Below are 23191 nucleotides of genomic sequence, written 5' to 3'. Positions count from 1 at the left end.
CTGGCGTAATTTCCGCTCTTTTCAAAAATACAATTATTTTCAGTACATTCTTCAGTTTTTTTTTCATTGTAGTAGCAATAACATTGTCGATGGGCCCAATTCTTTCTCGTTAACTTATCAAGGTAAATTCCCTTCAGGTGTGCCAGTGTCCGTCAGCACGATTTGATAGAATTTTGGTCATAGGCCATTTTCAGCTTTTGCACGTTAGTCCATTTTTAGTCAGAATCCTACGCACGTTTTGATAAGAACACTCCAGTTGCGATCAATTCAATGCCCTGAAAATGAAATTATGAATGAAGTTCACAGGTACGTTTTGTTATGTTTAGGGTTTTACTTACATGATAGAACTAGTTTAAACTTTGACCTCAACAAATTGAAAAGTCTTAAAAAAGACACATTTTGATTGACAGTTGCTAAAAATACTAACATTTGGTATGCTAACATATAGCAAGATGGCAACTTGAGTAGAGAAAGCGCTGAGGCAGATTGATCAGGACTTTCGATGTGCCCTGTGGTCAGGTATCATTTTAAAAGGAGATTAGCTCAAATGCTAACATGATAACTGTTGTCATGCTAACGTACCAATACAGTAACCTGAGTGGAGAAGACACTGAGGCAGATTGATGAGCATTTTCATTCTGCCCCGTGATCAGTCACTATATTTTGAAAAGAGAATAGCTCAAATGCTAACATGCTGACAGTTGATAAGCTAACAATATTAGATACACATGGATAAAATTGTTGGTACCGCTCTGTAATGAAAGAAAAACCCAGAGGGGTCACAGAAATAACCTCAACCTGATTAAAAATTGAATGAAAATTAAGCAATCAAAATCAGAAATTGCTCTCTAATTGTGGTTCAACAGAATTCTTTAAAAGAACCAACTCATGAAACAGGCCTGGACAAAAATTATGGTACCCTTAACTAGGTATGTTACTAAAATTTTCAAAATACCTTTGCATCAAAATAGATGACATATTGTATATAAAAAAAAAAGAGCCCTCGTTTATAAAAATAGGATAAGGATTAAGGATTTTATATCATTTTGTCGAAATCTTTCCAAGATTTTCTGGCCAGAAATGAAGGTAAATCATTCAGAAATGTAAAACCGAAACCCTGACTCTTTGGTAGAAAAATGCCCAGATGTTTCTCATTTGAGACGGAAACGTCTGCTCGAGCCTTCTGAGCATTTCATTTTGATGATCAAACTGAGTAAACATGATCACCAGAATTACTTCAAAAAAAAAATAGTAAATTGCCACCATATAGTTTTGTATCGTTACCAAATCTTATTAGCATGTGATTTTCGAGGCCAAAATCAGGGAGTATTTTAAAATTTCTCAGAACCACAGAAAATCTCAATGAATTGAAAAATTTCCCAACAACGTAATTTGAAAATAACAAATATTAACTTGCGCGAAGCAATGAGAAAACGCGATTTTGGTTGACCTTTGCTAAATTCAGGTACCCTATTTCTGGGTACAAAACAAAATAAAGAAAATAGCAGCCGTTTTTCTACATTTAGTAACATATCCACCTTAACTTCATATTTTGTTTCACAACCTTTTGAGTCTCCCTGCGACTAACTGGCTACCAATTCAGGGTGTAGTCCGCCTTTTGCCCAGAGTCAGCTGAGATAGGCTCGAGCGCCCCACGACCCTGGGCAGGATAAGCGGTACTGAAGATGTATGTATGGATGGAACCTTTTGAGGCAATCACTACAATCAAATGATTTTTATAACTTTCAATGAGACTTCAGGACCTCTCTGCAAGTATTTTGGCCAACTCATGAGCAAACTGGTCCAGTAGTCTCAGGTTTGAGAGGGGCTTTCCCCAGACGACATGTTTCAGCTCTTTCCACAGATGTACAACCCCAATTCCAATGAAGTTGGGACGTTGTGTTAAACATAAATAAAAACAGAATACAATCATTTATCATAGATCAAGAGTAGCTCATTCAATGATCACTTGCGACAGCCAGCAGCAGATGTTAGTGGCAGTGTTTGCTCTACAGCAAGCCCATAATTATGTTATCCTGATTATAAATATGTTTCGCTTGGCTGAGGGTTCGATTTGACACTAACACTAACACTGTAATGGAGGTATTCAAGTATTATTGTAGTGTCAAGTGGTGTTGAAATAAATTGGTTTTAGACACTGTTGTTTCTTCCAAGTCACCATCAGCCACTCAAACACCGTTCTCACTCTAAAGTATTACCTTATCCGCATTCTTATTTTGGACAGATTGTGTATGTACTGTGCGTATTTTGTGCATTACTTTGCTATTACTCTCCGAAAGTCAAAACTGAGTGTTAACATAGTGATGGTTAGTGGTTGCAAGACGTAACTGGTCAACTTTGTGTAAATGGATGAATGAATATAAAAATAGTGTCGTAAAATTGCAACATGTAATAGAGAAATGAGGCTGACCTGCTGGACTCTTTAATGAGGGCAATAGCAATTAGGATCCTCTTCCTGAGGAAGATGAGAAGCACGATGATGAGGAACTCCACACTGGCGAGGGTGATCGCTGCAAAAGTGGCAGGAATTAAAATAGACTCAACTCACTATTTAGGTGAGTGAGTGTGTGCGGAGCATTTTGGAGCATACTGAATGCCAGCCAGGTTTGTCTGATCTCAAGGTAGATCGAGATGTCGGTCTGCACGCCCAGATCACTGATCGTCGCATCAGCACCAGGGTCTCCAATCAGATTTTCATACTCAAGGTAACAATGCAGAGTACCTAAGAACACACCCAATATTTAGTCCCTTTCAATGTTCCCTGTGCTACATAAAAGTGTAACCATGGTAACTGAGGTGCATATGCTGTTTGAAGCCACATTCTCTACAGGCAAGGCATAAGGAGATTTACCGTATGCTATGACAATAAGGACCAGGACAATCATGACCCAAACCATGATGCCTGCCAGGAAGCGCAGCAAGACTATGAAGAGCCAGCTGATAAGCATGGCTACTAGCAGACCTCTAGAGATGGTAAAGCAAAGCGAACAAATATGAGGGTCACGGCAAACAACATTTGCATTTAAACATGCAGCCCAACAGAATTTTCTTTGTGTATAATTCACATGTTCTTACATCATTATATAGTGCCACGACTGAGTGTAGTCCTCAAAGATTTTCATGGCCGAATGGCGAGCTTCAAGAACCATGTTGGACTTCCTGTAACAAAACCAAATTAATTCCAATTGAATTACATTTTAAAACCGGTTGCACAGTGTAAAGTAAATTTAGCACTATGTTAATAGTTGTAGTTTCTTGGGAACTGACCACTTCTGACAGAGGCACATTGCAAGGCATTGACTTAATCTTATGAGTTACGACTACACAGAACAGTTCGGCTATTGGCGACATAAATACAATACATCAGCATGTGATAGAGGTTGAACCAATTTGTCGATTATTCGACACATTGACTTACGACCCTGCATCGACGGTTAGAGCGTGACGTTGTTTAATCGCCAATCATGTGGTTTTGTAATTCTCATTAACAACTCCGCTGAGGAGGGGGAATGGTCCTCTCAGCAAGAGAGCTAGAGTGTCTTAATTTGTATGAATAGTTTACAAAAACGAGACAAGTATCAAGGTCACCGGCAAAATATGCAAGCCAATCCTGAAATATAAGAGTGCTGTCTTTATGCTTGTCTGAAAAAGCTAATGCTAACGCTAGCTGACGAGCTGTAACCACCACCAAACGCTCTCCTGGCTGTAACAGTAAAAAGACAATATACTGTAGCGTCTGCTTACACAATGACACTGAGGGAACACATGGTCGAGGAATAACCTCTTTATTGTCAAAATGAACGCGTAATGTGTCAAATTGCCGCCTGTTCTCCCGTTTTGCCGGCTAAAGCCAAGGAGCACACAGTCAGTTTGAGCAGACTCACGCACGCACTGCCCCACCACGGACTCATTGATACCTTTAGGGACAATCGGAAGTTGTGTAACTCTTGCAACAACAGTCACACAAACGAAGGTTTGCTAAAATACATTGAAAAACATTGCCTAGTCCTTCATTTTTTTCTTTTCATACCAGAGCTGCCAAACTATAGAAATTCACTTCCATAACCATTTGTCCAAATTTTTCTGAATTTCCATCCATCCATCCATTTTCTGAGCCACTTCTCCTCACTAGGGTCACGGACGTGCTGGAGCCGATCCCAGGTGTCATCGGGCAGGAGGCGGGGTGCACCCTGAACTGGTTGCCAGCCAATCGCAGTGAATTTCCATTATTTTCCAAATGTTGTCAAGAACGTTACCACTGAGTTTTTACAGTATATTATGCAATGGGATAAAAATAATTATGCATACTGTTCAAATGCCCAACATAATCATTAGTCTATAATTGTAATTGTTAATAAATTATGGCTTCAACATTTGCTATTTCAATGTTTTTATTGCATCAACCTTGTAATGGCGGACGCAGTTGCAGCCTGAATCAAAGTACATGAGATTTTGATGTGCCATTGTCAAGAATATCTGTCTCTATGGATTTATTCGCCTTTATCAATTCTGTTTTCCACCTTGGTTGAAAAAAAAAAAACCAGCCAAGTCTATTAAACCAGATTAATCAGATTTTAAAAGTCAATTAAAACTCAGCACTCTATTTTGTTTCATAATAAAACAGCATGAACCCAAGCATTTTTTTCCTCTTTTTTTTTTTAAACACAATCTTTTTTTAAAAAACAATATAGTTTTTATTTCACCAAATTCTCGTCACAGTGGCCGAACACAGCACCATACTGGCGCTAATGTCGGACGCTGGATTTTTTCCCCCCCAGTATCCGGAAAAATCGGTGATACGAATCAGCGTTGAGTGATTTCTGTAACAAAATACGGACGTAACATTTGACAGCTTAGCTTTCCACTATTCTTAGTGTAGTTTGTTACATGAGTTGTTGTTATAGTTAGGGTTAGGTTTCAATTGTACCTGGAACATACCTGAATGTGATTGGATGAATGTGTCAGGGGTGGGGAGGGGGACTTTTGAGCCATATTGGAGCAGACACAGGGAGAGATTGAGTGAGGAAGCCTTTGCACAGCATTTTTATTTAATTTTTTTACATTGACGCGCACAGCGAGTTGAGAAAATATCTACTACATCATCCATTAATCGACGTCGACTTGACTATTACCACATTTGCATACACTACAAAACAAATCTGAGGTTGTTCAACCCCCAAGCATGTGATACTTTAAAAACCTTGATTGGAACTCACTTGGTAGCATCAAGTACATCTTCGGCTTCAACGGTTTTTCCCTCGCTAGTTTCAATAACGGTCTCATTGCCCACCGTCACGACGCCTCCCTTTTGTGTTGACAGAGATGGAAGGCAGCGGCGCGTGACTGCAAAAGGGGCGCATAACAAAAATTGTTTTGTGACAACACTTGTTTAAGCATTCCTAAGATGAGACATGCCTCTCACTTACAGGCTCTGCTGGGCATGAGCATGTAAGGGCATGTGCCTTTCTTCCAGATGTCAGCAGTGGCATCAGCCTGAATGGAAAAAAATAAGATAGCCCTCGAATGAATTTTGAAACGATATTTAATACACAGAATCAGTTTATAAAAATATCAAAACTGTGTGTAAATACTGAGAAAGGCATGTCATGGTAACTACTAGATCTAATAATGCGAATGTGCTCCCTTGGGGCTGTTATCACAATAGCCATTACATTAAAGCTCATTTCACAAACAAACCACACACAGATCTTTAACCAAGTATGAACCAAGTATAATTTCTTTGTACATCGCACTGCAATGGAAATAAATGTAATGCACAACACAATATTTAAGTGCATGTTGTACCTGAGAGAATCCTTCCTTGCAATACTTTTCGTAATAGACACGGTCTTCTTTTCTACTATTCTTGATTTTGTCCAACGTGAGATGTTTGTGAGGACATTTTTCTACACATATCTGGAACAGGTGACATAACGGTTAGAAAACAATTATAACAATTAAAAAAGAAGTCTCTTGTAGCTGACCTGTGTGGTGGGACACTGGAGCTCAACTAGCACTAACGGACTGGCACACTTCAGGATATTGAAGTAAAACAGAAGAGGCTTGTTCCTATATGAAAAGAGAGGACATCAACATACAACCGTTGTGTTAAAAATAAATAAAAACAGAATACAATGATTTGCAAATCATTTTCAACCTATATTTACTTGAATACACTACAAAGACAAGATATTTAATGTTAAAACTGATAAACTTTATTGTTTTTAGCAAATAATCATTAAATTAGAATTTTATGGCTGCAACACATTCCAAATAAGTTTGTTTGGAACATCCCACAGGTGAACAGGTGGGTGCCATGATTGGGTATAAAAGGAGCTTCCCTGAATTTCTCAGTCATTCACAAGCAAAGATGGGGCGAGGTTCACCTCTTTGTGAACAAGTGCGTGAGAAAATAGTCAAACAGTTTAAAGACAATGTTCCTCAACGTCATCATCATCTACGGTCCATATCATCATCAAAAGGTTCAGAGAATCTGGAGAAATCACTGCATGTAAGCGGCAAGGCCGAAAACCAACATTGAATGCCCGTGACCTTTGATCCCTCAGGCGGCACTGCATTAAAAACTGACATCAATGTGTAAAGGATATCACCACGTGGGCTCAGGAACACTTCAGAAAACCAATGTCAGTAAATACAATTTGGCATTACACCCGTAAGTGCAACTTGAAACTCTACTATGCAAATCAAAAGCCATTTATCAACAACACCCAGAAATGCCGCCGGCTTCTCTGGGCCCGAGCTCATCTAAGATGGTCTGATGAAAAGTGTTCTGCAGTCCGACAAGTCCACATTTCAAACTGTTTTTGGAAATTGTGGACGTCGTGTCCTCCGGGCCAAAGAGGAAAAGAACCCCCCGGACTGTTATCAGAATCATTAGAATCATCTTTATTTGCCAAATATGTCCAAAACACACAAGGAATTTGTCTCCGGTAGTTGGAGCCGCTCTAGTACAACAGACAGTCAATTTACAGAACACTTTGGAGACATAAAGACATTGACAAAAAACAATTGTGCAAAAAGATGCAGAGTCCTCTAGCACGTAGAGCAGTGCGAATGACTAATATTGTAATAGTCCAGTGGAATGACCATTGTGCAAAGGGCGCTGAGACTTCAAGGAGTGTATGCGGTTTAAAGTGACGAGTAGTGCGATAATCTGGGACAATGTTGGTTGTGCAAATGTTACAGATACTCTTCAATCAGTGTGCAAATGGAGCAGATTCTACTCTGGCATGGATGCAAAGTTCATACGCCATCATCTGTGATAGTATGGGGATGTGTTAGTGCCAATGGCATGGGTAATTTACACATCTGTGAAGGCACCGTTAATGCTGAAAGGTTCATACAGGTTTTGGAGAAACATATGCTGCCATCCAAGCAACGTCTTTTTCATGGACACCGCTGCTTATTTCAGCAAGACAATGCCAAACCACATTCTGCACGTGTTACAACAGCGTGGCTTCATAGTAAAAGAGTGCGGGTACTAGACTGGCCTGCCTGAAGTCCAGACCTGTCTCCCATTAAAAATGTGTGGCGCATTATCCATCCATCCATCCATTTTCTGAGCCGCTTCTCCTCACTAGGGTCGCGGGCGTGCTGGAGCCTATCCCAGCTGTCATCGGGCAGGAGGCGGGGTACACCCTGAACTGGTTGCCAGCCAATCGCAGGGCACATAGAAACAAACAACCATTCGCACTCACAGTCTTTCCTACAGGCAATTTAGAGTCTCCAATTAATGCATGTTTTTGGGATGTGGGAGGAAACCGGAGTGCCCAGAGAAAACCCACGCAGGCACGGGGAGAACATGCAAACTCCACACAGGCGGGGCCGGGGATTGAACCCGGGTCCTCAGAACTGCGAGGCTGACGCTCTAACCAGTCGGCCACCGTGCCGCCTGTGGTGCATTATGAAGCGTAAAATACGACAACGGAGACCACGGACTGTTGAAGCAAGAATGGAAAAGAATTCCACCTACAAAGCTTCAACAATTAGTGTCCTCAGTTCACAAACGTTTATTGAATGTTGTTAAAAGAAAATGTGATGTAACACAGTGGTCAACAAGACCCTGTCCCAGCTTTTTGGGAACGTGTTGCAGCCATAAAATTCCAAGTTAATGACTATTTGCTAAAAACAATTAAGTTTATCAGTTTGAACATTAAATATTGTGTCTTTGTATTCTATTCAATTAAATATAGGTTGAACATGATTTGCAAATCATTGTATTCTGTTTTTATTTATGTTTAACACATCCCAACTTCATTGGAATTGGGGTTGTACATTATTTACTGCACCATTACATTATGCTATTAATGCCCAATGACTCACTCTTGGGCTGTTCCTTTTTGCCCACAGAAGTTCCCTCTGCTGTCTGTGGGATGGAGGATTTTTCGGGGATCACCCTGAGACCAGGCTTTATGGAAAGACAAATACAATTATTATTCAGAACAAATTAGGACGTACAGAAACATACACTAGTAAGTTCTATTCATTCCAACACGTGTATCACACTTTACTGTTCACATTAGGAACACTTCCAGATCTAAATCCAAACCAAGTCATAGCAATTTCAACAATCTCGCCTATTTGTGATTGACACTGACAGAGACTTAATCATTTAATAATATGTTTATTATGGGGTATGGGTTCGGTATCCGGCCAGTGCCCAAAATCCCAGCTACTGCCATTCCCAGGATAAACAATGGGTGGATTGCATCCAGAATCTGGGATAAAACTTGTGCCAAACAAATCATACAAATGACTCGCTGTGGCAGTCCCTGATGGTCGCAGCAACAACTATGCTGTGGTGTAGAACTGTACTGCATAGAGCTGTTTCTAACACTATATCTTGCTTACCTTATGTAGTTACATGAGAGGGTCAATACATTAGGGACAAGTCAGTGCAGTTTTACACCATTGAAAACACCCACAACTCTGGAAATTTTAATCTTTGTAGAGGTAGAACCTGTGATACAGTTCTTGTATTGGATTTCACTAGGATACGCTGGTGCGACTAATTGGATGTTGTTTTGCACTGAATATGGACTGTGATTATAAACTCTGGAAGTAAGATGAAACATGGCAACAGGAGTCATGCAGGAAAAAGGCAAGAATGTCACAATAGTGTTTCGCCAACTTTATATATCGCATTAATAACTCGTCATTCTTACCGATAATTCCCACAACAAAGTAGCCCAACAAAGCAACGATGAAGAGAAAACAGCAGATCATATCCGTGCATCCCCTGAGAACAAGAGAGAATGTCGTTAATAGTTATTTTTAAATAAAATGCGGACGCACTGATTGAAAGTGACATTATACCTGTTGTGAAGCGGCCCCTTGAAGTTTGGGTCAAACTGCCTAACCTCTCCTAAAATTGAAAGAAAACACGCTCATCACTGTCTCATGTTTTTACACTGGAAATTTCCTAATGATTTACGTTGTTCTGGGCAAGAAAATTTGGGCCAATTTGTGACGTAAAAAGTGTCTTAGAATCCTTAATACTTACCTGATCCTTACAAACTAATGCTCGATTTATGTTTATCCCTCTTCTATGATATTATTTATTTTGATATACAGATATTTTGAAAATGTTAGTAAAATACCTAATCAAGGTTCCACTGTACATCATAAACCAGAATTATTGGCAGCAGTCCAATAAGCATGATCACAGAGAAAAAAAAATTTTCTTTGTAAAATAATCGTAGTGGCGGCACGGTGGCCGACTGGTTAGAGCATCAGCCTCACAGTTCTGAGGACCCGGGTTCAATCCCCGGCCCCGACTGTGTGGAGTTTGCATGTTCTCCCCGTGCCTGCGTGGGTTTTCTCCGGGCACTCCGGTTTCCTCCCACATCCCAAAAACATGCATTAATTGGAGACTCTAAATTGCCCGTAGGCATGACTGTGAGTGCGAATGGTCGTCGGTTTGTATGTGCCCTGCGATTGGCTGGCAACCAGTTCAGGGTGTACCCCGCCTCCTGCCCGATGGCAGCTGGGATAGGCTCCAGAACGCCCGCGACCCTAGTGAGGATAAGCGGCTCAGAAAATGGATGGATGGAAATAATCGTAGTGTTATGCTGTATCCACTGTGCAAGTCCATATACAGTGGTACCTTGAGATTTGCACCAGCATTACCACATATACTGGTAACATTTTATTGCTTAGTGACTGTGTTTTTATGTTTTATGTCTCAAACCTATTCTCTGTCAATTGACTATTGTCGTACAAGAGCAGCTCCAACTACCGGAGACAAATTCCCAGTGTTTTTGACATACTTGGAAAATAAAGATGATTTTGATTCCGATAAGTTTAAATAGCTCCATGACCATGCTTTTATCTAAAAAAAAAAAAAACTTTTATCTAAAAAAAAAAAAACCCTCATATCTCAAAACATATTTCCCCATTAAAATGAACGGAAATGCAATTAATCTGTTCCAATCCTCCGAAAGACGCCACCATTTTTTAAAACGTTTTTAAAAAAGACAACTGGCAATATATTTTAAAATATAGTCATAATAACATAATAGAAGAGAATGTAAAGATATTAACTGGTTTTATGAAGTGTAATCAAGCAAAAGTCTCACACATGCAAACAAACTGAAGTTTCATTTGCGTGCCTGTACCTTTAAATGCACCGTGTGTGTGTGTGTGTGTGTCCCTCTCACAGCAACTTGCACTGAATAGCGAGTCTGGGTCGAGTACTTTGGTGTTGGGCCATGACCAAATTCTGGAAAGTACCCTTATGTATTTTGAGCTAACTTTTTAGACCTTGAAAAAGGAAGGCCATTTGGTGAATGACCCAAAATAGGGCTAGCCTTGACACTAATAAAAATAATAATAATATTAATAACAACAACACGCCCTATCTTGGCATAAAATACACATCGTATGAGATACACTGGGCAAAGATTCTGCTATTCAATTAGCTTGTGATAGCTCCTAGTGCCTAATTAGCTTATTAGCTAACAGCTACGCAGTATGCACTATTACAGGCCCCTGCTCAAGTTTGTGGTGGCAAGTCAAAGCAAAACCTCGGCCAATCGACGGCTCGTATCTCGAAAACTGCATAAGTCAGGTCACTCGTATCTCGAGGTACCACTGTATAGACAATATTCACAGAAAAGAAAGGGGTTCCTTTGCCAAACTGTCGTGCCTAGCAACACACAAAATGGCTCCCTTAGTAGTCCCTGTGCTGATTGCACGAGACAGGGAACATGGCAACATCTTCACCAAAGCACAGGAGAGACATCAGCCCAGCCAACTGTGTCACCTATGTATAACAAAAGGAATCAGTAGCACAGATTAACGCATTAACTTGACGCATTAACAAGATTCCGACTGTCCCACCAGTCACATGACTGTACCTTATCTGCCAATAATGTTAAATTATCATCAACAAGGTCCAGTACTCGTACACACAAAAGCAAATGCACAGCTATACCTCGTTTTTTGAACTGTAACATGATGTCATCAGTTCTCTTCCACTTAGTGACTTGAACGCTGTCGCACTTCCTTCTTGTGCTGTGTTGGGCAGGTGTTATCTGCTTGTGTGTTTCATGTGTGAGGGCTCACTTCTGGGACCTCACACTCTTCACTTTGGCCTTTCACTGTTAAATAAGCACATGCACTTCCCTTTCCTTTGAAAGATATGTCCCAACGAATTTCGGCATAAACAGTAGTGCTGAGGCAAGGACTTTGTCTTACTTGCTCCATGAGGGAAATAAAGGTCTTTATTGAGGTGATTGGTCACAAAGCAAAAAGTATTTTACTGAGACGTTGTCATGTCAAGGCCACTAACGTATCATAATAACACTGGTGACTGTTTACTCTCATCATATAGGTCTGATGACAGTGTACGTTGATGATGATTAGCTCGCCTCAGACATCTATTTGTCACATGTGAGTGACACTCAAACCCTTTTCCTAAACTTCTATTTATCACCTTGATGTAAAAAGGAGTCCACTGAAAATTATCTAGAAGTCAAAGCAATGCATTGTTTAAAATGATAAGCAGTTAGGACATCTCTAACAGTACTCCACCAACAACTCTCAAACTTATAATAAACTACCTACAGAAGTAACAAAGACTGTTAGGGACTTTAAGAGCTTGATTATGAATGTTTGAGAGATATTAACCTAGACTTTTGCACGGAGCAGATCAGCTAAATTGGATTGACTGATATTTTGAATTTTGATGCAAATTTTGTGATCAGATGCAATGTCTTCATTCACCGATGGATCCGAGAGTTAAGACATCACAGTCGACACAATCTTGTTTACTCTGGGGACGTTGTTTTGCGCAGCCGTCGTGTATGTTTGGATCCAAAAGCTAGTTGTGTTAATGCATTTCCGCCCTTGAGGCACATGCACAGTGGTGGTAATCCGGGTCAGTCGTGATGTAACCTTCGAGAAATAACTTGCCTTTCGCGGCAGCATGACAGTGATGCACGACCATCTAAAGCCTGCCGCACACTGCGGTCGAACCTGATTGGACCAAACCATCATATAAAAATAAGAATTGCCAATGCAGCCCCACAACAATGTGCGATTAAATATATGGACGCTGTGAATAGCGAGCCTGTATCGGCGTTTGATGTTGTATAGAGAGAATAATGTACTTTATCACATTTATGAAACCATAAAAAGAGTAATAGTTAAGGAAAAGTGGGTTGCTCAAGAGAGAGGACGTGGGAGCTGACTCCATTCATTTGAACGTACCCAGCGAGGTATGTACCACTCATGTACAACGTACATTTTGGTCACAATGCTTTGCTTTTTCATCTACAGGCACATTATAGATTTTGAGTATAGTTACGTATTGATGTAAAACACAATTATTTGAAGCTTTATATACTATTTATATGGCTTGAGGCGGCGCGGCTCGCTGCAAACACGGAAATGTAATTTCAGCATGAGGGAAAGCTTATGTGCATTTTGATTGGCTGTAAACTGCAACGGTGTGCACTGGTGATTCAAATTTCTAATCACAGTAACACCAATGGCAGACTGATCGGCCATTCATGAAAACAGTTGCCAAACCCTGCACAGTGCATGACTGTTTAATCGGGTTCAGCTGTGTCACACGGTGTGCGGCAGCCTTAACACGGAAGCTTGTTGTGGTCAATTAAATTTCTGACGAAGAGGCAGTCATCTCGGTAAGCTATTTGGCTCGTTAGCTGCTAATATTGACATCAACGTTAGCGAGCTGCTTGTTTATAGCTGTAAACTTGAACATTAGCTGTAATCTTTAACATTAGCGTAAGGCTAACAATGTTGAATTCATTAGCGTTAGGACACAGGTTATGTGTTTAACGTAATGTTATAACAGGTATGAATGGAAAACTAGATAGCTGTAGCAGGCTGGCTAAGCGACGTGCCTTCATGGCGGATAGATATAGTATATTGCTCCATCTTATGATTGGATGATTTTTTTCTTTTTTTTTTTAAAACTTTACTCAAATCAGCTTTAGAATAAGTCTGTAACATAGCAAAATGTGGAAAAAGTTAAGGGGTGTGAATACTTTCTGGTGGCGCTGTATGTGCAATACATCTTCATTTAATTACTATGTAAAGGGTTTTTTATTTTCTATATTTAAGCACAGTGTTAACATTCCAACTGTGCATAATGTTACAGTGATTTACAATATTAAATATACTTTTTAGGAATAAAACCTGTGCCTCATTTTATGCTGCTGTATTTCAGTGTTGGTCATTACGTAGTATTTTTTCCCCCTGGTATTGGGGTAAAACATTTGAGAAGCACTGGCCGAGAGGCTGTAAAATACAAATATTTTGGTACACAGTATTTTCATATGTAAAAATGTGTCTTAAAGTTGTTGTTTGGTATGGATTATTATTGTTTATTATATCTTCTCCCTTCTTGAGAAGTGGAGCCTGACAGTCTTCTTCTGACAGTCTTCTCCCTTCTCTCAAGAGTGAGAACAGAACATCAGTCTACTCGTAATATCATCTGATACAGGCATCTTAAGGGGTACAGTACTAAAATTTATATTTTGCTGTTTTTGTTCATGGCCTAAAACGCCCAGTACCGAACAAGGTTATTGGAAATAAATATTTTAAAAAGCTGGGAAATGTTTGAAAGTTTCACATATTATCCAAACTTACCACCCCGGTGTACTTGGCCATGGTGACATTGGTGACGTACAGCACTCATAAGTGAGTCGCTTTCATGAGCCGCAAGGAATTAGTGTGCTTCCTAGTTCCAAATCCGTTGCCAAAGGCTTGAAAAAAAAACTGTTACTGTACCAAAAACGGCACGTTCCAGACCTCATTGTATTCCTCAGAGTTAACACTGTCGCCATGCCGCTCTCTCTCTTGCTGCGCTCTACGGCACAATAGGCAATAGAGTTAACCATCATGACATGGCCGCCACGTCAATGCCCCACATTCAACATGACCGCTACGTAGGCACGTCTCATCATATTGTATATCTGTGACCCGGAAATACGTCAGTCCCATTATGGACCTGCATTGCGCCACATTGCCAGTCAACAAACGCAGCCAATTCTGGAACTAACAGACTTTTTCAACAACAGTTTAAATAACTAGTGGAAACTATTTTTGGACACATTGCTCAGTCCTGACGTTCCATTTTATCTGATATCCTTTATATCGGGGTCTGTTTTATCAAGGTTCGACTGTATTTTGTATTATCTGCAAGGAAAAGTTATTTATTTATTTGTTATATTTTCTTTGTTATACTTCATTCAGGCCGACTGGTTAGCACATCAGCCTCACAGTTCTGGGGACTGGGGTTTAAATCCCAGCCCCGCCTGTGTGGAGTTTGCATGTTCTCCCCGTGCCAGCGTGGGTTTTCTCCGGGCACTCCGGTTTCCTCCCACATCCCAAAAATATGCATGGTAGGTTTATTGAAGACTCTAAATGGCCCGTAGGTGTGAATGTGAGTGCGAAGGGTTGTTTGTTTCTATGTGCCCTGTGATTGGCTGGCGAACATTTCAGGGTGTACCCCGCCCGAAGATAGCAGGGATAGGCACCAGCAGCCCGCGACCCTAGTGAAGATAAGCGGTAAAGAACATGGATGGAGGGATGGATGGATATTTCATTCATTCATTCATCTTCCATGAATGCGCTTTACAAGGCCTCACATTCACACCCACATTCTTAAACCAATGGGCGACTGCTGCCATGCGAGAGGCGCTGCCAGTCCCACTGAGCGCAAATTGGGGTTTGGTGTTTTTCAATTTCTGTCATCCATGATTTGGTGGCCCTTGCTTTGTGCACTAATCCACAGACATGTTGACTGTCCAAAATCTGTTGGTGTGCTGAAGCATTCAGAGTTCCTTTTACTAGATCTCGGGGGTGAATATTTTGCACATTTCTCACTTTGTGGGAACAGTTTGGAGATGCTCCCTTCCTGTTCCAACATGACTGTGCATCAGTGCACAAATCAAGATTCATAAAGACACCGATGAGAGCGTTTGATGTGGATGAACTTGACTGGCCTGCACAATCCTAACGTCAACACTATATAGAACACTTTTGGATGAATTACTGCGGAGACTGAGAGCCAGGCCTTCTCGTCCAACATCAGTGTGTAACCTCACAAATCTGCTTCTGGAAAAAGGGTCATAAATTCCCATAATCACACTCCTAAACCTTGTGGAAAGCCTTTCCAGAAGAGTTGAAGATGTTATAATTGCAGAGGGTGGACTGAGGTCATATTAAACCCTATGGATTAGGAATGGGATGTCACTCAAATTCATATGTGAGTCAAGGCAGGTGAGCAAATACTTTTGGGAATATAATGTGAATGTATATTATATATTTTGCAAAGAAGAATGGGCAAACAATTCAATGCCCAGATTTGCAAAGCTGGAAGAAACATACTCCAAAAGACTTGCAGCTGCAATTGCAGTGAAATGTAGGTTGACACAAGGGTGCTGAATAGAAATGCACACCACATTTTCTGGATTTTTATTTTCCTAAAATTTTTAAAACTATGTAATATTTCCAGTCCATTTTACAAAACCCAATTCCAATGAAGTTGGGATGTTGTGGAAACGCTAAATAAAAACAGAATACATTGATAAATGACAATTCCTTTTCAGGAATTCACTTGCATACAGTACATGTTGAAACTGATTAACATTATTGTTTCCAAATATTCTCATTTTGAATTTGAAAAGGCTCAGTTGTTTACAAGCACGGATGAGGCGAGGTGAGGACATGTAACAACTTACCAAGAGAACCAGATAAGAGACGACAGAAAACGGTTGGACAGGATGTGGGAAAATGAGCAAGGCAGTGCTACTGTCGAGTGCTGCGGTGGGATTCTCTTTTTAGTGTCTAAACACCTGTAAGAACCTGTGAGTTGATATGTTATTATAACCTGTGTTGTTATAAGTGATCCCAGCACAAGTAATTCAAGTCTATAGTGTTTCTATCGAACTTACAAGTGAATGAACACCATATCACATGCATGTTCGTCGACTGGTGTACGGAGTTGCTGAGCCGGCATATCGAGGAAGGGTGAGCCCATCCAGCAGGGGACCCAAACAGGGGGACGCCACCGACCACCCAGGACCCAGGGAGGCCCCAAGCCCGACCGAAGAGCCCTGACCAGTCCCAAGGGGAGGGGCAAGGGCACCGGATCACTGCCCCTCAGAAAGAGCATGCAGTTATCTGCCTGACTTGTAAATGTATACATAAAAATACATACAAGTGGTAACTATTCAGAAAGAGTGTGCACTTCCCCGCCTGCCTTGTAAATGTATACATAAAATACATACAAATTGTGGCAGGGCATTAACATAAAAGGGTTCCGCCAAACCAACCACTTGAACTGCAGCTGGTGACTGAAATTTTGCAAGAGCATCAATCAATATCAGGTGTCAGCCAATTTCAGAATGTCATTTAAGTGGTAAATGGTTGTCAGTGCGCCCCCCAGGTGACAAAATCAGCAACAACAGTTACTTGTTGAAAAATAGTGAACGTGTTCTCTCTGTAGCCCCATGTGCTGGATTAGATTTGCGGTTCTGGGCCATAAATTTGACAACCCTTCTACAGGGGATCTGTGGGGCATCGTCAAACAGAAGATGGAGGAGAACGTGGAGCATAAGGTCTCTGATGGTGTCATCGAGGTGTGGAAGTGGATTCCAGCGGTAAACTGTGAAAAATAATGCCGGCCACACGAAATACTTGACCAGACCAATTTAGACATTTTCACTTAGGGGAGTCCTCACCTTTGTTGCTCGCAGGTTACACATTAATCACAGTGTATTGGGCTATTTTAAACTGTTTCCCCAGCTACACGGACACTCTTAGGAAGGTTTAAATTCTTGATTGTTGTCCCGTTAAAAGATTGTTTTGTTTTTTTAAATACAAAAATTGTAAGGGGTGTATGTACTCACTTTCAGTCCAGTCACGACAATGTTAATTATTACGTAATACTAATGTTATTGTTGTGGCTTCTGCCCGCTGCTGTGACCCTTCGACAAACGGGGAACATCAGTCTGTGGAGCCGGATTTAACCAGCCAATGAGCATCCAGGGAATGGACCCACTCCCTCGTCTCCTCGACTCAGACCTACCACACGGTAAGCCGAATTCGCCATTTTGAGTGTGGAAAACCCTGCGGACACCCCGATCGTTGCAGCAGGACCCGATGCACGACACAACGCTGCACTCGGGTTGTAGCAGGTAAATGGTACCCGCATGTTTTTTTTTCACGGCCTACATTCTTGCCTAAATCAACGTGATTTCTTAACGCCCTATCGCTAATATCATCACCTGTCATGGCGGAGTAGTGCGCCCATTTTAGGACGTGACACAACTGGTGACGTAACCCAAAGTGAATATTACTTAACCAACTTCTGTAGTACGCGTCTGGGACAAATACTCAACAGAATACTGTAACTAATAAACTCGTCGAGGAGAAAACGGTAAAGTAAACTTGGCAACATGAGTGGTAAAAGTTACTTCAAATTGTTGCATGGAGACGTTTATTGTTCGTTATTTGCGCTTGACAACAATGAAGGCCATCGTGTTCTTACTGTGACATGCTTTGTTTGTCTAATGAGATTATTTGTATTATTGTGTATTATTTGTTGTAGACTAGTAAAATAACGCCCTTGTATTTGTTTTTCTGTCTGTCAGTGCAATATGGCTCTGAGAAGTGTCACTCTTCTACTGTCTAGCGCCCCAAAATGTTCAGCTTTCACTGCGTGCCGAGCCCAGAGTACAGCTCCTGCTGCCACCCGCAAAGTTAAGGGTAAAGTAGTAATTTTTTTAAACAATACAAAATAGTTTGAAAAGAATATGCATTGGACACATTTAAAGTGAAGTGTTTGGATATTTTCCCAATAGATGCTGAAGAAGTCAAAAAGGCTGCCAAGGGATGTACGTAAGACTTGAAGGAGTTCAACGTGTTGTCTTTGTTCTTTTACTGCATGTGACCGTGACATAACAGGTGAGCCAGCATATGTTTTGACCCTCAGCCAAGGTGCCATTCAACTGGCGAGACGCTCTGGACTTGGAGGGTCAGCTGACAGAGGAGGAGGTGATGATCCGGGACTCCTTCCGTGACTACTGCCAGGAAAAACTCATGCCCCGCATTGTCATGGCCAACAGACACGAGCGTGAGAAAAACACAGATCTAAAAGAAGACGTATTGTGCGTTTTCATCCATCCATCCGTCCATCCATTTTCTACCGCTTATCCGAGGTCGAGTCACGGAGACAGTAGCTTTAGCAGGGACGCCCAGACTTCCCTCTCCCCAGCCACTTCATCCAGCTCTTCCGGGGGGATTCCGAGGTGTTCCCAGGCCAGCCGAAGAATGTAGTCTCTCCAGCGTGTCCTGGGTCGTCCCCGGGGTCTCCTCCTGGTGGGACGTGCCCGCAGCACCTCACCAGGGAGGCGTCTGGGAGGCAATCAGATGCCCCAGCCACCTCATCTGGCTCCTCTCGATGTGGAGGAGCAGTGGCAAACCCTAAACCTCTACTCTGAGATCCTCCCGGATGACCGAGCTTCTCACCCTATCTCTAAGGGAGAGCCCGGACACCCTGCGGAAGAAACTCATTTCGGCCGCTTGTATCCGGGATCTTGTTCTTTTGGTCACGACCCACAGCTTGTGACCATAGGTGAGTGTAGTAGGCAAAAGACCCCTTATGATGACGACAAACTATGGACTCAGTTTTCCCTTGCCCGGACGCGGATCACCGGGGCCCTCCTCTGGAGCCAGGCCTGGAGGTGGGGCTCGAAGGCGAGCGCCTGGTGGCCGGCACCCATGGGGCCCGGCCACCAGCCCGAAAGGGTAACGTGGGTCCCCCTTCCCATGGGATCACCACCTGTGGGAGGGGCCATAGGGGTCGGGTGCAGTGCGAGATGGGCGGTGGCCGAAGGCGGAGACCTTGGCGATCCGATCCCCGGCTACAGAAGCTGGCTCTAAGGACGTGGAATGTCACCTCTCTGGCAGGGAAGGAGCCCGAGCTGGTGTGTGAGGTCGAGAAGTTCCGACTAGATATAGTCGGGCTCGCCTCCAAACAGAGCTTGGGCTCTGGTACCGAGGGGGGGTGGACTCTTTCATTCTGGAGTTGCCCACGGTGAGAGGCGCCAAGCAGGTGTGGGTATACTTATTGCCCGCCGGCTCGGCGCCTGTACGGTGGGGTTCACCCCGGTGGACGAGAGGGTAGCGTCCCTCTGCCTTCGGGTGAGGGGATAGGTCCTGACCGTTATTTGTGCCTATGCACCAAACAGCAGTTCAGAGTACCCACCCTTTTGGAGTCCTTGGAGGGGGTGCTTATGCCATATTGGGTACAAGAAGTGTAACTGTCAAGTGGTCTCACCAGAAATGTAGTCCGTAAACAATTGCAGTGCTGCTCAGCTTCTGGCTAGCAGACATCATGGCAAGCGATATGCTCTTGCAGAACGTTGTACTTGTTGACTCCTTAGAAATGGCGTCCTGCAAACGTGTACATTTTGTTGTTGTTTTTAGCATAACACAGTAATTACGTCTGTTCAACCTGTAACTGCACTTGTCTGTATCCTTCATTACTTGAAAAGAAGATGCTCTATTAATGTTAAAAAGAAACGATTTAAGCTGTTGATGTTTCAATTTCAACGTACAATTTAAATGTGTGCATGTTTACAAGACAGGAAGGGATTTTTTTATTATTATTTTGCTCCCTTACTGTACCGAATGTGAACCAAATCGTGGCCTTAAAACCCAGTTATGTGCCAAACATAATTTCTGGTATACTGTTCAACTCCTAGCAACTTTGCTTTAATGTGGTTTCACTATTTGAATTCAACAGCCACCAATGGCAGTGAAAGTCCAGTCCGGTATTTTGGCCATTTAGACCTCCATTGAGTAACTCTCTAAAATGGACTCAGTATAAAAGTGTCAATTTCACGTTTTAAAAAAAATACCTTGTATTTTTCATACGAGTGTCCAGAAAAAAACACCTGACAGTCTGTTTGACCCAGTTTTGCATCTGCTTTGTCCATATTTGGCTCCACCCACTTTTGCCTGATTGGTTGCCTCCGCGTAGAAGACCCACTCGAGAGAGCACAAGTGTTTATGTTCGCTAGTAATGTAGATAAGCTTGAGTAATTCGAATGACTTGATTTCAGGCCTCAGCAGAAAATCATCTGGAACTCAGGAATGCATGGACTATTTTAATTCAGATTTCACATGTATACTGAGGCATCACAGAGCCAATATAACATCCCAAATACTAGAAAAAGTTGGTTTGGCAAAATATGTCCCCTTTAAGCCATTCAAAAGGGAATTTTCCATATGTTCCCTTTAACATCATATCAAATCAGTGTTAACCCGATTGATTCCATCTTAAACATGTTACAGATTTCCACCGTGAGATTGTCTCGGAGATGGGAGAGTTGGGCGTCCTAGGCCCCACAATCAAAGGTACACAAAAATACTCCACGCATAACCATCTGTTTTATGATTCCATGTTCCATTACGCCTTCTGTGCCCACCCTGCAGGTTACGGCTGTGCGGGAACAAGTTATGTGGCATATGGCTTGATTGCCAGAGAGGTGGAAAGAGTGGACAGTGGCTATCGCTCAGTCATGAGCGTACAGTCTTCACTGGTCATGCATCCCATTAATGCTTATGGCACAGAGGCTCAGAAGGAGAAATACCTACCCAGGCTTGGTGAGGACTTGTGGGGATAAACTAGAACACTTTATAAGTATTCTTACCTCTATGCATTGTGCGTATATTCCAGCTTGCGGAGAAATCCTGGGCTGTTTTGGCTTGACAGAACCCAACCATGGCAGTGATCCCAGCAGTATGGAGACCAAGGCTATGTACAACCCATCCAGTGGTACCTTCACTGTCAGTGGAGCCAAAACATGGTGGGTTGACAGGAACATTGATCAGTCTAAAAACACTTAAGTTTGAATTAAACTAACCTTATTATTCAAAACATGAGCATATACAGTACAACAATTGATATATTGTGGTAATCTATTTTATATTTGTCCGGTGGAATCTTACCAACTCTTGCTTATTTTGCTCCTTACAAAGTGTCAAGCTCTTAGTGAACTCCTTAATGCTAATCAATAGATGTGGTCTTGCTCACATTCTTCTTCTAGGATCACCAATTCCCCTGTAGCAGACATCGCAGTGGTCTGGGCCAGGTGTGAAGATGGAAAGGTGCGTGGCTTCATCCTAGAGCGTGGAATGAAGGGTTTCGCTACCCCGAAGATAGAGGGCAAGTTCTCACTGAGGGCCTCCGCCACTGGCATGATCCTGATGGACGAAGTAGAAGTTCCTCAAGAGAACCTGCTTCCAAATGTCTCTGGTCTGGCTGTAAGTACTTCTTCTCATTTATGTTAAATTAGCTCATCTCTGAAATGATAGGCTCATTTACCTGCACAATCTAATGGATCCAATGCAAGAGCAAAAACTCTGTCTTCACAATATCCTATTGTACAGAATTGACAGTCAGCTATAATACTTGTGCAGATGTACCTAATGAAATGACCAGTGAGTGTTTACCATTGTTGGGGGGACCCTTGTCACCAGGGCCCCTTTGGCTGCCTCAACAATGCTCGGTATGGCATCGCCTGGGGAGCTCTGGGAGCAGCGGAATTCTGTTTCCACACTGCTAGACAGTACACTCTGGACAGGTACTTGTTGTCACTCAGTGTCCACAATAAGTACTTGTGCTTTATGTATTCCAGCTGAATAACATTAATTTAACCATTGAAACTGAACCTAACCAAAAACGTCTTGGTTTCCTTGAAAGACGCTATAGTTGTTATTAGCCATTTGTCAGTTGAGTCTACTGGAAAGATTTTTGTGTGTGCAAAAAAGAGGAACATGTTTTGCACATTTAGAACAGCACTCAGGATGGGCAAAATGGTATTACCTTCTGGAACTGAAAAACTAAAAGGTTTTCCGTTAGGTGCAGCTCTCTTTAACCATAAGGCCTTGTTTGATTTTACTAGCTTTTCAGCTTGTTTGTGGCCATTTTTGGGAAGGTTGTAAAAAAACTTTAAAATAAATTCCCCCAGTACACCCTTGTTGTCTTATAATACAGCCTTGTCTACTAATACAGCCTTTCTACAGCCATAAGTCCACTTCTTAAATTAGATTGTAATCCTTCTCCATGGTCACCAGAGGGTCTCTTTTGTGTCATTCAATGCCTCCATTGGTCTGCAAGTGAGGCATTACACGCCTATTTAAAGAACATCATTACATGAAATTGCTCCCTTGTCCAAAAATTGAAAACTTATGTAATCTAGTAGTGTTGCGTCTAGAATGAAACCCATTTTACCCAAATTGTATCTTAAATCCAGTAAATAACAAGAAATATAAAAATTAAGTTTTCATGGGTTTTAATTGGCCAAAAAAAAAAGAACACGATAGTTACAATTAGATGCAAACAGTATGTGCGTGATTTATTATTTATTTAAAGAGTTGTAGTTGGAAATTACATCAGACAAACATCCTCACCTTTGGGACGTTTCATGACATTTTCAGGCAGCACAGTGGGCAACTGGTTAAATGGAGCCTATCCCAGGTATCTTCGGGCGAGAGGCGGTGTACACCCTGAACTAGTCGCCAGCCAATCGCAGGGCACATAATAAACACAGTCACACTCACATTCACACCTATGGGCAATTTAGTGTCTTCAATTAACCTACCA

The 23191-nt window shown here is 41.9% G+C and overlaps 2 protein-coding genes and 1 long non-coding RNA gene across 8 annotated transcripts in view; 2 read left to right on the top strand and 1 right to left on the bottom strand.

Annotated features, from left to right (window-relative positions):
* LOC133404609 (uncharacterized) overlaps positions 1-4646 on the top strand; it is an 8062-nt gene extending 3416 nt beyond the window's left edge. Inside the window, exons 3-5 of the long non-coding RNA XR_009768849.1 lie at positions 2647-2726; positions 2837-2994; positions 4154-4646. This is a non-coding gene — a long non-coding RNA (uncharacterized LOC133404609). The remainder of the gene's footprint in view (positions 1-2646; positions 2727-2836; positions 2995-4153) is intronic.
* The window catches only part of LOC133404605 (choline transporter-like protein 2), a 25059-nt gene extending 7485 nt beyond the window's left edge, over positions 1-17574 (bottom strand). For 3 of the 5 annotated variants that reach the window (XM_061680658.1, XM_061680657.1, XM_061680654.1), the window contains exons 1-12: positions 11477-11637; positions 9358-9406; positions 9207-9280; positions 8365-8449; positions 6006-6090; positions 5827-5937; positions 5448-5514; positions 5238-5364; positions 3097-3180; positions 2873-2985; positions 2612-2743; positions 2432-2531 (exon numbers count right to left, since the gene is read on the bottom strand). In XM_061680658.1, coding sequence (XP_061536642.1) covers positions 2432-2531; positions 2612-2743; positions 2873-2985; positions 3097-3180; positions 5238-5364; positions 5448-5514; positions 5827-5937; positions 6006-6090; positions 8365-8449; positions 9207-9280; positions 9358-9406; positions 11477-11498 — 1049 coding nt within the window. In that variant the 5' untranslated portion in view covers positions 11499-11637. Of the gene's footprint in view, positions 1-2431; positions 2532-2611; positions 2744-2872; positions 2986-3096; positions 3181-5237; positions 5365-5447; positions 5515-5826; positions 5938-6005; positions 6091-8364; positions 8450-9206; positions 9281-9357; positions 9407-11476; positions 11638-16469; positions 16671-17426 lie in introns of those variants that run through there. The other 2 variants (XM_061680656.1, XM_061680655.1) reach the window with 2 other exon arrangements.
* Positions 17569-23191, top strand: part of LOC133404606 (glutaryl-CoA dehydrogenase, mitochondrial-like) — a 9844-nt gene continuing 4221 nt past the window's right edge. Inside the window, exons 1-9 of one of the 2 annotated variants that reach the window (XM_061680659.1) lie at positions 17569-17714; positions 18171-18285; positions 18381-18413; positions 18512-18652; positions 20878-20940; positions 21019-21189; positions 21263-21392; positions 21633-21849; positions 22066-22169. In XM_061680659.1, the coding sequence (XP_061536643.1) occupies positions 18177-18285; positions 18381-18413; positions 18512-18652; positions 20878-20940; positions 21019-21189; positions 21263-21392; positions 21633-21849; positions 22066-22169 (968 nt within the window). In that variant the 5' untranslated portion in view covers positions 17569-17714; positions 18171-18176. Of the gene's footprint in view, positions 17715-17865; positions 17957-18170; positions 18286-18380; positions 18414-18511; positions 18653-20877; positions 20941-21018; positions 21190-21262; positions 21393-21632; positions 21850-22065; positions 22170-23191 lie in introns of those variants that run through there. The other variant, XM_061680660.1, reaches the window with a different exon arrangement.

Source organism: Phycodurus eques, chromosome 6 (genome assembly GCF_024500275.1).
Source record: "Phycodurus eques isolate BA_2022a chromosome 6, UOR_Pequ_1.1, whole genome shotgun sequence".
Taxonomy (NCBI): Eukaryota; Metazoa; Chordata; class Actinopteri; order Syngnathiformes; family Syngnathidae; genus Phycodurus; species Phycodurus eques.
The sequence above is the reverse complement of the archived record's forward strand: the minus strand, read 5'-3'. Positions and strand labels throughout refer to the sequence as shown.